Here is a 16,398-nt window from a genome sequence, read left to right as displayed (position 1 = left end):
TAAAGGATGAAAATAGTATGTGAAAAATTGCAGTTTATCAAACACAGTCTTTTAGCAAGCTAATTGTCATCCATTTAGGGGTAACATCTACTTTAAAGCAAACCTCTCACATTGGTAAAAAAAAAAAGGTTGTGTAAGCACAGTAAAAAAACACAATGCTTACCATTTCTGTTGGGTGCACAACTGAACTCCATAGCTGAGAAATTGTCCCTTGAAGTCTGCTGGAAACAGACACTCCCAGGTGTATCTCCTGGAGCCCTTGGAGCGTTTCATTGGTTCTTCCTCCCGATCTCCGCATCACTACTGTCTCCTACAATGAAACAAAGACACCATTGAGAGTGAAGGGGACACAGGTGATCAATACTCCTGGAAGTTTCTCATCAGAAATAGTGTACAAACTTTTGCTCTCTGTATTAATTTTGTTTGCAGACATTTTTTTTTTGTTTCTGTAAAAAGAAAATATACTGCACATTTTCAGATTCTTTTTTAAACTACACAGTTGCTGAGTGGTATGTTGTAACCACTGAGCATCGCTGCTGCTCAGATTTTTTGAGGCTAGACAGTACTAGAATGACACAGCTGTGCTGGGATCCTGAACATGCTTTGTAACTTCAGAAAACAGTTAGTTTTGTGGAATACCTGTTTTCTCTACTGTATGTAGGTTGGTGCTTTTAATGGCTGGTTTTGAAAAGTCCCACATGGAGTACCCCTATCAATCAGCAGCAAGTGGGGTTTGTACCAAGGTTTTCCATATTTTTATGGAGGTGTAAACTTTCTTTAAATGCCATTTTTTGTAAAATTTAAAGCTGGATTCCAGGAATTCAACCACTTTGTAAAAAGTGAAGGCAAACTATGAGATAAGTCGAAGGAGCTGTGTGACATCTTCTGGGCTTATCTCTATTATTTATATCTGACAGGTTTATTGCTCTGCCTGGAAGTACACTCAACCCACTTGGGGCTGTGAGAGAGGAGAAAGCCACACATAGCCACTATTCACACCCCTCCCCTCTGCTGCCTATTCAAAGAAGTCTTTGTATTTTGTGAATGTGTTCACATAATACAAAGGCTTCTGTGAATGGTCAGGAGGAGGGGAGGTGCGGGCACAGCTGCAGTGACCCTCCCGTTAAAAATGCATAGCTCAGAAGGATCAACGTAGGGCTACCAGAACTACAGCAATAGCTTTCTTCCAGGAGTCATATAAAGCTGCCAGATATAAATAACAGAGCTAAGTCAAGGAGGTGTAATGCACTTCGCTGGACTTAACTCATAGTGTGCCTTCTTTTTTACAAAGGAGCTGAATTCCTGGAATTCAACCCTAAGATGGAAATTTGAGAAAAGTAAAAAAAAAAGAGTTGTTGATTGTTTGACCCCATAGAATGTTTGCTTTGTTTTTCAAAATGTGATTTAGGTAAAATGAAACATGATTTGATGTCCCTGCTTCTTTTCCCTTCTTTAGTATCTGTAGTTCTTTCCATTGGCTGGAAATCGTTATTGACCATCAGCTAACTCCTAAGCACTGCGGTGTGTTATATATTTTGTGATCCTACATGTGCTTTAGATTCTTCACTATATACCTTTCTTTCTATTTTCTGCATATCCACAGATAAACAACAAAACCAACGTAATAACAAGTCCTAAAGATCCCAACCCACCTCTGGTATAATTAGCTTTTCCTCCCCCTGCATATCTTTCAGATTTTTTGTTTTTTGTTGTATTCTCTTTTGCTTTTATGTTAATTTTGCATTTGAAGGCCTAAAATCGTTGCATTTTTGTTGTGGTTTTGTGGGAAATTGCCTTGTGTAAGCAGTGTGTTTTCCAATAAGCTGCCACAGCTGGGCATTAGAGTTAGTCAAAAGCTCATACACGTGCATGTGTTGTCCCAATGTGAGTGGAGTGTGCTTTGTGTTGCCACTAGCTCTCCTTTTGGTCAATATATCTTAATGTTCTAAAGTAAAAAGTATACTTATCTTTACATAAGCTTGGACATCAAGGAGAGCTAGCAAAAGTATCACTAGGCAACAACAAAATGACCTTATTCAGATATTGTTCTTGTTATCCAAGACACAGCAAGATGTTACTAAATTGGCTTAAACATGGCTACCTTATAGATTTATTTAAACGCGTATACTGTCAACAATTTTGCTTCAAGCTGTACACACTGACCACATATGCATTTAGAATATTTAGTTGTACTGTATAATCACACATTACAGGAAACCATGTTGCTTATTAAATGATAAAGAAGATTGGAAATAATAGGTGGCTTTTTTAAGCTGTTTCTGTAGTCAGGGTCAGAAGTTGTGATTTTGTGACCTGTTAGCTCTCTACTGAAGTAATGGCAGGAGTGATCTTTGCTCCTTCATCACACAAATCCTGAATAAGGTCTTTGCATGCTGCTCTGGTAGGTAACCTTTTTTTTTCTTCATCCAGGCAAAAGTCCTGGTTCATTCATTGGCAGCATTTCACCTGTATCCAATGCTGCCAGCAACATTCCAACATAGGTGTCTTTCTTTCTGTGCTACTGTACTTACCTATAGGTACTCTTTTTCTCTCTGTTCTTACTCAGGAGCCCCAATCTACCGTAATCCACAATCCTGCTGATGGAAATAAGGTATTCAGAAAGAATCAACTCCATCTTGCTTTCTGGCTTGCATACCTCATACCTCAAAAACATTTGACAAGTCTCTTTCATTGTCCAAAGGAGGAGTTCAATAAACGTGAATACTTCACACATGTATTTAACAGAAACATGTTTAATGAACACCTCCCATACATAAGTATTTATTTGTCCTTTAAGCACACATATTTAATTTTAACGAGCGTGCTCTTTGTCAACTAGCAAACTTACAAGAAAAACTTTAGAGAGATAGTATTTTTATTCATTATTCGAATGTGTTAGATTCCATCTCTCCTGTTACCACATTGTTTATTTTTTTAGCTGTGTTCTGTATGTTCTGCATGAACACAGAACTTATCGACCCATCTTTTGCTTTTATAACTATAATCGTTTTACCCTTTGAGCTCAATAAGCTGTGTACATTAAGAGAAAGAGCTACATCAAAAAAGAAAGGGCTGCTCATTTATTGAATGTTTCATGGATCTGCCACCGCTCTGGTTGATGGCTGTAATTTCCTTATAAGGCTCCTTTACCCTTTTACATATTGGGTTCATTAAGTTAGCATCAGCACCTGATTGAAGCAAGGAAACTAATTATAACTTAGTAAAGGGCTGATGAGGACTCCAAAAACATTCTTGTTTACACCTCAGAAAATTAAAAAAATCTTCTTTTCATACAATTTATATACATACAGTATCTCACAAAAGTGAGTACACCGCTCACATTTTTGTAAATATTTTATTCTATCTTTTAATGTGACAACACTGAAGAAATTACACTTTGCTACAATGTAAAGTAGTGAGTGTACAGCTTGCATAACAGTGTAAATTTGCTGTCCCCTCAAAATAACTTAACACACAGCCAATAATGTCTAAACCACTGGCAACAAAAGTGAGTCTACCCCTAAGTGAAAATGTCCAAATTGGGCCCAACTAGCCATTTTCCCTCCCCGGTGTCTTGTGACTCGTTAGTGTTACAAGGTCTCAGGTGTGAATGGGGAGCAGGTGTGTTATATTTGGTGTTATCGCACTCACTCGCTCATACTGGTCACTGGAAGTTCAACATGGCACCGCATGGCAAAGAACTCTCTGAGGATCTGAAAAAAAAAATTGTTGCTCTACATAAAGATGGCCTAGGCTATAAGAAGATTCCCAAGACCCTGAAACTGAGCTCCAGCACGGAGGCCAAAACCATACAGCGATTTAACAGGACAGGTTCCACTCAGAACAGGCCTTAACATGGTCAACCAAAGAAGTTGAGTGAGCGTGCTCAGCGTCATATCCAGAGGTTGTCTTTGGGAAATAGACGTATGAGTGCTGCCAGCATTGCTGCATAGGTTGAAGGGGTGGGGGAGTCAGCCTGTCGGTGTTCAGACCGTATGCCGCATACTGCATCAAATCGGTCTGCATGGCTGTCGTCCCAGAAGGAAGCCTCTTCTAAAGATGATGCACAAGAAAGCCCACAAACAGTTTGCTGAAGACAAGCAGACTAATGACATGGATTACTAGAACCATGTCCTGTGGTCTGATGAGACCAAGATTAACTTGTTTGGTTCAGATGGTGTCAAGCATGTGTGGCGCCAACCAGATGAGGAGTACAAAGACAAGTGTGTCTTGCCTACAGTCAAGCATGGTGGTGGTTGTGTCATGGTCTGGGGCTGCATGAGTGCTGCCGGCACTGGGGAGCTACAGTTCATTGAGGGAACCATGAATGCCAGCATGTACTGTGACATGCTGAAGCAGAGCATGATCCCCTCCCTTCAGAGACAGGCTGAAGGGCAGTATTCCAATATTATAACGACCCCAAACACACCTCCAAGACGACCGCTACCTGCTAAAGAAGCTGAGGGTAAAGGTGATGGACTGGCCAAGCATGTCTCCAGACCTAAACCCTATTGAGCATCTGTGGGGCATTCTCAAAACCAAAGGCGGAGGAGTGCAAGGTCTCTAACACTGACCAGCTCCATGATGTCGTTATGGAGGAGTAGAAAAGGACAACCTGTGAATCGCTGCCCAAGAGGGTTCCTGTGAACCGGTGAACCTCCATGCCCAGGAGGGTTCAGGCAGTGCTGGAAAATAATGGTGGCCACACAAAATATTGACACTTTGGGCCCAATTTGGACATTTTCAATTACGGGAGTACTCACTTTTGTTGCTAGCAGTTTAGACATTATTTGCTGTGTGCTGAGTTATTTTGAGGGGACAGCAAATTTACACTGTTATACAAGCTGTACACTCATTACTTTGCATTGTAGCAAAGTGTCATTTCTTCCATGTTGTCACATGAAAAGGTATAATAAAATATTTACAAAAATGTGAGGGGTGTACTCACTTTTGTGAGATACTGTATACGCCTTATTTTAAACTCACCTTTGACTTTTGTACATTTAATATTGTTTTTCTTCATTTTATCTTCATTATTTGATTCTGCTAACAGTGCTATACATTTTGAATTTTGACACATGATATCTTGTTGGAGTTTTTCGAGCAGCCATTTTGTTATGTCCACATAAAGAGTGTTTGCACTCTGTTCTATTGAAACTCATGTTGACACACATACTGCTTTAATAAATGGTTCCCAATTGCAAAGGGATGATGATAAGTCCCTATGCAGTGCAACCTAATGCTAGTGGAGACAGAGAGGAAATGTGTACATGGCTTCATTGGATAATATGAGAATCTTCCCTTGGCTATTTATGAGTGCTTGGAAATACACAAACAACAGATGAATACACCTAGTGTCATTTTAGTGGATCCAAAAATATATGCTAATGAGGTAAGTAGAATTTGTTTGAAGCTTGCTTTTTTGAACTCTTGTCAGAAACCAAAAGAACTTCATGGCATTGTTGATTAAACTGCTACTAATGTTAGCTAATTTTAAATAGATTCCGTACAAGGCTGTTGGGAATAGAAATAAACATCAGAACTGCTATAATGAGGAGTAGAGAAAGATTTTGACAGCTTTTTGAATATAATGTTGAAAGACTGTTGAAAAAAAATAGTTTTTAATGTAATTCTGTAAGTCCCCAGCAAGAATTTTTCAAAATTTGATAAAAAATATTATACATGGAAAGAACCCTTTATAGCAATATAACTGGGAGGAAAAACTAATATGGATTGATGAACTATAGGAATGATTGAAATAAGCCACAAGATTTAGATGCGGCACATCAGACATAAGGATAGGTATCACCACAGTAAGGGAGAGGTGACTGTGCTTCTCATCTGCTATGTTACTATCTCCCTATACATGCCTTTCAGCATTTGTGGATGCTTTAAAAGAGGGGTCTTCTTTTAGACCCCAGGCTGTGTTGGAACTTATGTGCATCTTACCTTCTACTTTATGTGTTTGTGGATGAGGCTGAGGCAGGACACCTCCCCCACCCCCTCTTTTCCCTTTTCTTTCTCTTTACCTCCACTTATTTTCCCCTTATATCATATACAGTTTCCATTATCCTCAATAAGAGGTATGTTTGGTCTTATACTGGCGTTACCTGTTTATATCTCTTAATGGGTTGCTGAGTCATAAAGGCTTATGGTTACTGAAAGGCCCTAAGCCTCTATTGACGCCTTGTCTATGACTAATACTATGTTGAATGTTCAATACGCCTGGTGTCATCTTGTGTTTGTATAGTATGCCACCAAAGGACTCGTACTACTTTTTATTTCTCTGTAACCTGTATCTTGCTTTTCAATAAAAACTTATTAAACAAAAAAAAAACTTACCTTCTACTGTAAACAGACAAAGGGCCACAGTCAAGACAGGTATTTACAATTAGGTTTATAGATAATATTAAGTTCCTTTTCATATTTAGCATTGACACAATTTATGCTATTTCTTGTTCAATCCACAGTAGGCCGTTATACGTTGTATTATTTATAGATGATTATAACTATAAGAAAAAACTTAGATTTAGTATGCACCTACTACAGTGATTCATCTAGAGCCCTACTGAAAAGTGTTATACTGTTTGGAACAGTTGGTACAAAAAAATTGAGAACACACTGGTTCAGCTGCATCAAATGTCTTTAAATAAAATAGTATTGTATAAACCCTTGTTACTTTAGTTTTGTTGTTAACTGATATAACTCCAATACAAGAGCTTTTATATTATGTTTCTTACAAGAAAAAATCGTAAAGGCAGTGGAACATATGGTGCATACATTTTTTCTTCAATCATTTGAACTAACAAAATATGCTTTTAAAAGCACAACAAGAATGTGAAGACAACTTTAAAGTTACTTGATTGGCAATGCAATTTAGTGAAGTTGCTGTTTAGCCCTGCATGGACAAAGACCATATTATTTTAAAGTGTATCTAAAGCCAAACATTTTTTTCTTGGCTTAGATAGAGTAGTGAATATATAAAATCACTGTCCATTTTTATATATGTCTATTTTCTAGTAGAGGAACATTTCCTTTACTTTCTGTCCTATAGACACAGCAGAAGGTAAGGGGAGATCTCTTCGCAGCAAGGGTTTTGCCCTTCTAAAATGGTTGTTACCAGAACAGGTTGCCCCATTGGAAGATTTTTTCCACCCCCCAGCCCGTCCACCTCCTCTTTCCTGTGAAAGCTCAGCATTTCCTATCCCATGGATTTCCATTTTCTTTACTAGAAACAATGATCACCAGGACCAATAGTTGTCACTTGGGCCACCTGACAGGACTTCTAACAGCATCAAAAAAAGTTCTGGCTTTACATACACTTTAAGGCTAGCCATAAACAAATTAATAAAATATATTGATATTCTCTTTTTCAATTACCTGGCTACCTCTATTGTGTACTTCCTTTTTCATGCGCAAGCCCGTATGAAAGGGCCCTTACTCCTGTTTCCAGCAGAGGTCTGTGTTTCATTTTTTCATCATAATTCATACTGAGCTTTCAGTTGATTAACAGAAAATGTAAAGCAAGGAATACATGAACCATTTTATACTATTTAGTCAAGTCATTTCTGTTTCAAGATTTGCAATCTGCTGTATTGTACATGTATGTGTGTAACTAATATACTGTATGTGTGTATATATTATATATTGTATATACACATATAATATATGTTTTTTGTTTTTTTGTTTTTTTTTAACATTCTACAATATATGACCACAGTTCTATAAAAAAAAAAGTTTTTTCCAGAGTTGTTATATTCAGTGAAATATGTGTAACCTCTACATTTCATGGATCTGTTCCTATTTTTTTTTTTACTGAGGTTTCCTACTAAGAAACAATGCTGCTCATACATTACATCATTCTCATGATCTGAATCTTCCTTTCAATAATTAGGTGCTGTAGGGGTGAAGGGAAGAGGTATAATAAAGATTGTGTGGCATGTTACTTCAGGTTTGTGTTGAAAGTAATTTTGTACACCCATAGTATTCTTTCTTGTGGCTTTGCTTATTTGTTCTATGTTATGCAGATTCCATCTCTTTAAAGCCCAGTTAAATAGTGTAATGTAAAATGTTCCAAACAATGCTGGTATTTGAGTGTGGTTCTCTGCGTAACCTGCCCAATGAAAAATGTAAACCACTGTAACAATTTCTTTTTAAAAGTAATATAAAAACCTGCATTTTATTGGGGTGCTACTCATTTATTCTTATGTAAACTGTAATGGTTGTAGGTAAAGATTTATGTAAGGCAAATACAGTGTGTAACAATTTTGCAATGTCACCATGATGGAAGTGATTAAAGTGAGCTAAATCTAAAAAAACATTTAGCACAGCTCTCCAATCCATACACACTTCACTCTGTAAATAACGTATATACTCGAGTATAGGCCGACCTGAATATAAGCTGAGGCACCTAATTTTACCACAAAAAACTGTGAAAACGTATTGACTCGAGTATAAGCCTAGGGTGGGAAATGCAGCAGCTACTGGATAAACAATGCCCATCTGCAGCCTCACTGTGCCCATTTGCAGCCTCACTGTGCCCATTTGCAGCCTCACTGTGCCCATTTTACAGCCTCACTGTGCCCACCTGTATCAGTGCCCATCTGCAGCCTCACTGTGCCCATCTTCAGACTCACTGTGCCCATCTTCAGCCTCACTGTGCCCATTTGCAGCCTCACTGTGCCCATTTGCAGCCTCATTGTGCCCATCTGCAGCCTCGCTGTGCCAACCAGGGCAGAAAAATAGGCAGTTGGTATGGAAATGAAGGGGATGCTGAGACTGTAAACAAGGAAAAGTTATGGCAAGGAGAGGAGGGGAATTTGCTATAACCCAGCAAGAGAGCCGACAACACTACTTGTTAGGAGAAGACTGCATTTCTGGCAGGACTGTTAGGATTTTCTGAGTACTTGCAGTGTTTTTAAACAGACATATAAGTAAAACAGGTAAATGTTTGTGTGTATTGTACTAAATATGTTTTCTTTAGAAAACACCATAAACGTCAATGTTAAATGAGATTTCCTTTGCGGGGATCTCCCCAATGGGACACAGATGGCAATAAAAACAGATAGGGGTTCTATCCAAAATGAAAAAAAATAGTTTTGTCTATAGTTTAACCTCTCCCTATGAAAATGTTCGATGGCTGGTTGTCTTGTTGATCCAAAAGCTGCAACTATTTCTGAGTGTTCAAACCAGAGACTGCCATCCCACTAGTATTTTAGCCTCTTTCCACCTCCTATCTGTACATACCTGGCAGGGTTTCCCATGTTGAGGACTCATTATTAAGCTTGTGTGCACTATGACAGCCAACAGGCAGCACTTCACACTAATGCTGGTTTCAATCCCCACTTTCTCTGACAGCCAGGGCAATCAGGAATCAATCAGATGTTGCTAAATTTGACCTGGGCATCTAGGCATCAATGACCTCTGGCTACAAAGGGGCTAAGAGGGTTGTCAAAAATGGCAACCACAGATTTCTCTCAGGTTGTCAAATGTTTGCAGAGACCTTTACTGGAAGTATATCATTCTTTGTTGTCAATCATGTTACTGTAATAAAATTTGGATGATTTATGAAGCGCACAGCACAGCAGTTGGAAAAAGAAAAATCAGCATTCAAAAACAGTAGGTTTACCTGATGAAACTCTTATGGCGACCTGACTGTGTGCTCTTGTATTATTATGAAAAATGCCACTAACCAGATTGCTATTTTGTGTTATTGTTATCTGACCCTGCCTAATGGGACATCATGTGATCAAATTGAGTTTAAGTCAGGGATCTGGCTGGGCCATTCAAGAACAGTCACGGAGTTGTTGTGAAGCCACTCCTTCATTATTTTAGCTGTGTGCTTAGGGTCATTGTCTTGTTGGAAGGTAAACCTTCGGCCCAGTCTGAGGTCCTGAGCACTCTGGAGAAGGTTTTCGTCCAGGATATCCCTGTACTTGGCCGCATTCATCTTTCCCTCGATTTCAACCAGTCGTCCTGTCCCTGCAGCTGAAAAACACCCCCACAGCATGATGCTGCCACCACCATGCTTCACTGTTGGGACTGTATTGGACAGGTGATGAGCAGTGCCTGGTTTTCTCCACACATAGCACTTAGAATTAAGGCCAAAAAGTTCTATCTTGGTCTCATCAGACCAGAGAATCTTATTTCTCACCATCTTGGAGTCCTTCAGGTGTTTTTTAGCAAACTCCATGCAGACATTCATGTGTCTTGCACTGAGGAGAGGCTTCCGTTGGGCCACTCTGCCATAAAGCCCCGACTGGTGGAGGGCTGCAGTGATGGTTGACTTTCTACAACTTTCTCCCATCTCCCGACTGCATCTCTGGAGCTCAGCCACAGTGATCTTTGGGTTCTTCTTTACCTCTCTCACCAAGGCTCTTCTCCCCCGATAGCTCAGTTTGGCCGGATGGCCAGCTCTAGGAAGTTCTGGTCATCCCAAACGTCTTCCATTTAAGGATTATGGAGGCCACTGTGCTCTTAGGAACCTTAAGTGCAGCAGAAATTTTTTTGTAACCTTGGCCAGATCTGTGCCTTGCCACAATTCTGTCTCTGAGCTCTTCAGGCAGTTCCTTTGACCTCATGATTCTCATTTGCTCTGACATGCACTGTGAGCTGTAAGATCTTACATAGACAGGTGTGTGGCTTTCCTAATCAAGTCCAATCAGTATAATCAAACACAGCTGGACTCAAATGAAGGTGTAGAACCATCTCAAGGATGATCAGAAGAAATGGACAGCACCTGAGTTAAATATGAGTGTCACAGCAAAGGGTCTGAATACTTAGGAGCACGTGATATTTCAGTTTTTCTTTTTTAATAAATCTGCAAAAATGTCAACAATTCTGTGTTTTCTGTCAATATGGGGTACTGTGTGTACATTACTGAGGAAAACAAATGAACTTAAATGATTTTAGCAAATGGCTGCAATATAACAAAGAGTGAAAAATTTAAGGGGGTTCAAAAGGAGCTGCCCATGCAAGTGAAACAGGCCATTGTAAGCCTTCCAAAATTAAACAAATCCATCAGAGAGATAGCAGCAACATTAGGAGTGGCAAAATCAACATTTTGGTACATTCTGAGGAAAGAAGAACGCACTGGTGAGCTAAGCAACAAAAAAGGCCTGGACATCCACGGAAGACAACAGTGGTAGATGATCACAGGATCCTCTCTATGGTAAAGAAAAACCCATTCTCAACATCCAGACAATTGAAGGACGCAGTCCAGGAGGTAGGCGTATCATTGTCAAAGTCTACAATCAAGAAAAGACTTCACAAGAGCAAATACAGAGGGTTCATCACAAGGTGCAAACCTTTCATAAGCCTGAAGAATAGAAATGCCAGATTAGACTTTTGCTAAAAAACATCTAAAAAAGCCAGACCAGTTCTGGAAAAGCATTCTTTAGATGGATGAAACTAAGATTAATCTGTACCACAATGACATAAAGAAAAAAGTGTGGAGAAAGCTTGGAACAGCTCATCATCCAAAGCACACATCATCTGTAAAACATGGTGGAGACATTGTGATGGCATGGGCATGCATGGTTTCCAGTGGCACTGGGTCATTGATGTTTATTGATGATGTGACAGAAGACAGAAGCAGCCGGATGAATTCTGCAGTGTTTAGAGATATACTGTGAGCCCAGATTCAGCCAAATGCATCAAAGTGGATTGGACGGCCCTTCACAGCACAGATGAACAATGATCCAAAACAAACTGCAAAAGCAAGCCAGGAACTTTTGAGGGAATAGAAGTGGAATATTCTGCAATGGCTGAGTCAATCACCTGATCTCAACCCAAATGAGCATGCATTTCACTTGTTGAAGGCAAAACTAAAGGCAGAAACAACCAACAAACAAAGAACAACTGAAGACAGCTGCAGGTTAGAGCCTGACAAAGCATCAGAAAGGAGGAAACCCAGTCTTTGGTAATTTCCATGGGTTCCAGACTTCAGACAGTCATTGCCAGTAAAGGATTCTCAACAAAATAATGGAGGGACTGTGCATAAAATGGTTGCAGTTCCTAAAATTTGTACTTGATATTTATGTTCATCTCCTTGTTAGCTGAAAGTCTGCACTTCAAAAATTTTTTCGGATTGTTTCATTTTAATTTTATTCTGGTGGCATACAGAGCCAAAAGTATGAAAATTGTGCCTGTGTCCAAATATATATGGACCTAACTGTATGTGAACTGTCTGATCAGTCACTGAATTTGAAATGCTATTTGGTCACTTTTGTTATGCATAAACCTCTGCCACTGAGCAAACCAAAGAGGGGGACATCGCATTCTCTGTTAAGCCTCATTCACATCGGCACTCCTGCATTTAGAAAAGCTAAAACTGGTGCACTCAGAATCTGGTGCAGCTGTGCATGGTAGCCAATCAGCTTCTAATTTCAGCTTGTTCAATTAAGCTTTGGTAATAAAACCTGGAAGCTGATTGGTTTCTATGCAGAAGTGAGCCTGATTTTGCACTCTCCAGCTTTAGTAAATAAACCTTATTGTCTCTTGCTGCTGTCCGTACCTGTTTGTCCATGAAAATGAGGCCTAAACAACATTTTTGCTTCCCAAATTACTTTTTGCTGCATTTAAAGCAGGCACATTTAGCTGCATTTACGTACGTTTTGGTGTCTTAAGAATCTTTAATCGGATACTGGACACTCAGAATTATATTTTCTCTAAACATAGCTAAACTAATACATAAACGCTTTGGGTGAATGGCACCATTAAAAAATAATTACGTGCATTTTTATGCATTTAGATATGTCCTCAAAATGCACATAAACACCAGCTTAACAGTGCCAGTGTGAAAGAGGCCTTAAGGGTTAAGAAATACAGTGGTGTCTTTTCCTAAACCGAGCCTACCGACCTAACAATGAACAGGCAGCAACACACTGATAAGTCATCAGATCTGCTTGCTCTGCTCTGCTTTCTTCTTCTGTCAACATGTTTCCTTTTAGCACATATGTGTCCAGCAAAGTCTGATTGTCTCCTAGTGCCCTCCTCTCCCAGTCTTAAGTGCTGCTGTGCAGGGAATGTTAGGGACAGAGGCTGAAATCAGCCTCTGATTTGAATCTGAAAACAGATTCTGCTGATATTAGACCACAGTCTGCTGTTTTGATGCCTGAGCCAAAACCACCTTTGCCACGCCCACCCTTTTCTCTTCAACAGGTAACCGGTAAACCATTAGGTGTTACAGTCCTATACATAGATTGTATTAACACAGTTGGATGGTTTCTTATTTTATTATCATAGAACATTAAATCACAGTAAACTTATCTTTGTTTTTGAAATATTTTGAACTTTGAGTCTGAAATTTACTCTGATTTAAAAGTAAAAATTGATTTTTTTAATTATTCACAATGAAAAAATATAATTGGTTGTATCTCCTTTAATATGACATACCTAAATCATCACTGGTCCAGGCAATTCTTATCCAAAGTCACATAATTAGGGGAATTGAGACCACCTGTATGTAGTCAAGGGGTTTCAATTAATTGTAGTTTATATACATGTGTATCTGGGAGGTCAAACTTTTGATGAGTTAAGCTGGCCCTTAACTCACCAAACAATTTTCTTGCTCAATTTACTTTAGATGTACGTTTAACTATGTAGAACAAGGCCCTGCCTGATTGCATACAAATTGAAAGTGTTTAGCTTTGACCTCATATTATAAAGTTTTGGTAAATCTTAAGGAAAATTGTACAAAACATTGTATAATGTATGGCCAGCCTTAAGCCTCGTACACATGGTACGAAAATCAGAAGGGGATTGTCGTTTGACAGGCTGTTGTCCGAAGTTCTTACCGTTAGTACGCTCCTTTCAACAATTGTTTTCCAATTATCAGCAAACAAATGTTTGATGACAGGCTAGAAGATTTTTGTCAAACGACAGCTGCACGTCAGATTTTCGGATGGTCAGTACACAATTCCATCACACAAAAGTCGAATGTACAAACACGCATGCTCGGAATCAATGCTCACCAAACACGAAATTAGCAGAAGGGGCCCAAAGGGTGGCGCTCAAGAGCTGAAATTCCGAGTAGTATGTCACTACGTTCGTGTTTGTGGCACGACAATTTGTGTAACGTTAGTATGCAAGACAAGATCCTGGCACACGCCCTTTTGACAAAAATCAGACGCTTGGTTGTCAAACAATCATACCGTGTGTACGAGGCTTAAGTGTTGTGGCATAACACTCTGAGCAAGTCACTAAATAGCCTTTGGGTGCAGTTATAAAGAAATGGAGAGAGTATGAAACAACTTTAAAGCTGCTAAGAAAAAGCCGCTCACCAAATGTGAGTGGTCAAGGAGCTCCATAAGAGATCACTGCATGCTAAAAATAAAAATGCACCATCCTCAACATGAAGCGTGGTGGTGGCAGTAGTATGTTACAGAACTGCTCTGCAGCAGGCCATGGAAGGTTGGTTAAGGAAAAATTAGTACAGCAAATTACAGGGAAAACCTGGAAGAAAACCTAAGGAAATCTGTAAGAAACCTGAACATATTGAAAAGATTTGTCTTTCAACAAGGCAATGACCCTAAGCATAAAGACAAAATTACACAAGATTGGCTTAGACATAACTTAATGTGATGTAATGGCCAAGTCCAGATCTCAACCCGACAGAAAATTTGTGGCTGGATTGGCTGTTCGCTCACAATCTGCGTAGAAGATTTTAGAGACCCGTCCATACAGACTTAGGACTGTAATGGCTGCCAAAATTGCACCTACTAACTACTGATTTCAAGTACGGTGCATGCCTATACAGTGCGTTTTTGATTTCTCATTGTAATGTAATTGAAGTAACTTTGCAGAGATCTGTTTTTTTTTTTCACTTATACGTTAAAGAGTATATTTATGTTGATTAGGGTTATAAGACAAATACACTGTTACTCAATGTTCTAACAATAAACCATAAAACCTTCTGAAGGAAGGAAATACTTTTTTATAGAAATTGAATACTGGAAACACTATTCATGTATGGTGGAAGTGTTGGAGAGGAGTTTTTTTTTTTTGGTTCCAGCACAAACAAATTCATATACAGTACACTGCAGTGGGAATCTAATATAGTTTTCTTGTTTACTGTTGCTTGCTGTCTAATAGGATAGTGAGGAGAAGTGTGCTAACAAAGGCAATTTAGGATACTGTAAGGACATGACACTTGACACTGATAGTATTGCAATAAGCAACTAATTTGGCACAAACCAGAAAATCAATTCTGTCAATGAGTGGGGGGGGGGGGGGGTCATGGTATAGGTACTTGAAGCAAAATTGGAGTCTTGCTAGAGCTTGAAGTTGTATTGCAGGTTTCCAGTAATCGTGTAGTGTAGAGGGAACCTAGCTAGGTAAACGCAAGATGCAGTTGCTTCATAGCAACACTAATTTGATTTCAAATATTTCAAATCTTGTGTCTGAATTGTCAGTGGGTTGTAGAAATAAAAGTTCTAAAATAGGGAGCGCCCAAAGTTTAGAAAACTGTGTCTAATAACATTAGACTTCTACAGTACATAAATGACATACAAATAGACAAACCTAGTAAGCTTGTCTGGCTGTAAAATCCTCTATAAAAAGCATATACCCTTATACATTATTTCAGTGGTTAATATATGTATCAGCTAGGCTAGGCCTTGTGCTAATAACCCCAGGGAAAGTCAATTTTTATTTGTGGTTCATTGCATTATTGTCTATAGGTTTGAAATAACAAATTTCTTCAACACAAACATGATTCTTGACCAGCTGCTTTAAGCACTTTGGACTGTACATCTTCCCTGTAGCAAAAGTTCATAAAAAAAGGGCAAAGAACAAAAAAATCAACTAAAGTTGCATCTCTTATTTTCTAATGAATATGCCATCTTTGTTATCTGAAATTCAATCATTTACCTATGGTTGAAACAAATTCACTTACATGAATGTTTTATGGTTTTGTTGTCTTTTGTCAATTGTGTTAAATCTAAAAATTGTGTTTGTGTTATTGGGCTACATTGCCAAGTGTACTTTCATTCATTTTGCAGTGTAAATGTTGTTTGAGCTAATTTTTTAAGTCTGAATTGTCTGTTTTAGTTTGTTTGAATGTTGCTTTACTCAGCGAACTAATTGTTGCTAGGATGCCTTAAATGACAGGTAGCAATCAATGCAGGCAAGATATTATCACCAGAATTATTTTTTGCCATTCTTTTTGTAATTGTCCATACTTGGATTGCCTGAAAATGTGTATTAAGTATAGGTATGAGTGTAAAAAGGGTTGGGGAGAGAATACGAACTTATCTGGCACCAGATTATTTTGTTGAAAACAACAGAAGGCTGAGAAAACCCAAACTCCCTGATAACTTCTGTCCCTAAGATCATTTATCCTTATGGTTTTCTGAGGACTCATTGCACCTATACACAATCACATACTGTACAGTTGTG

General features: G+C 38.8%; 1 protein-coding gene across 10 annotated transcripts in view; it reads left to right on the top strand.

The window, feature by feature from the left end:
* Positions 1-16,398, top strand: part of CAMK2D (calcium/calmodulin dependent protein kinase II delta) — a 381,486-nt gene that overhangs the window by 320,596 nt on the left and 44,492 nt on the right. For 5 of the 10 annotated variants that reach the window (XM_073603037.1, XM_073603019.1, XM_073603028.1 and 2 more), the window contains exons 14-15: positions 1,604-1,657; positions 2,567-2,611. The exons of the other annotated variants lie outside the window; for them this stretch is intronic. In XM_073603037.1, the coding sequence (XP_073459138.1) occupies positions 1,604-1,657; positions 2,567-2,611 (99 nt within the window). The remainder of the gene's footprint in view (positions 1-1,603; positions 1,658-2,566; positions 2,612-16,398) is intronic. 10 annotated transcript variants of the gene reach the window in all.

Source organism: Aquarana catesbeiana, linkage group LG01, assembly GCF_042186555.1.
Source record: "Aquarana catesbeiana isolate 2022-GZ linkage group LG01, ASM4218655v1, whole genome shotgun sequence".
Classification (NCBI taxonomy): Eukaryota; Metazoa; Chordata; class Amphibia; order Anura; family Ranidae; genus Aquarana; species Aquarana catesbeiana.
This window is presented reverse-complemented; position numbering and strand designations above follow the sequence as displayed.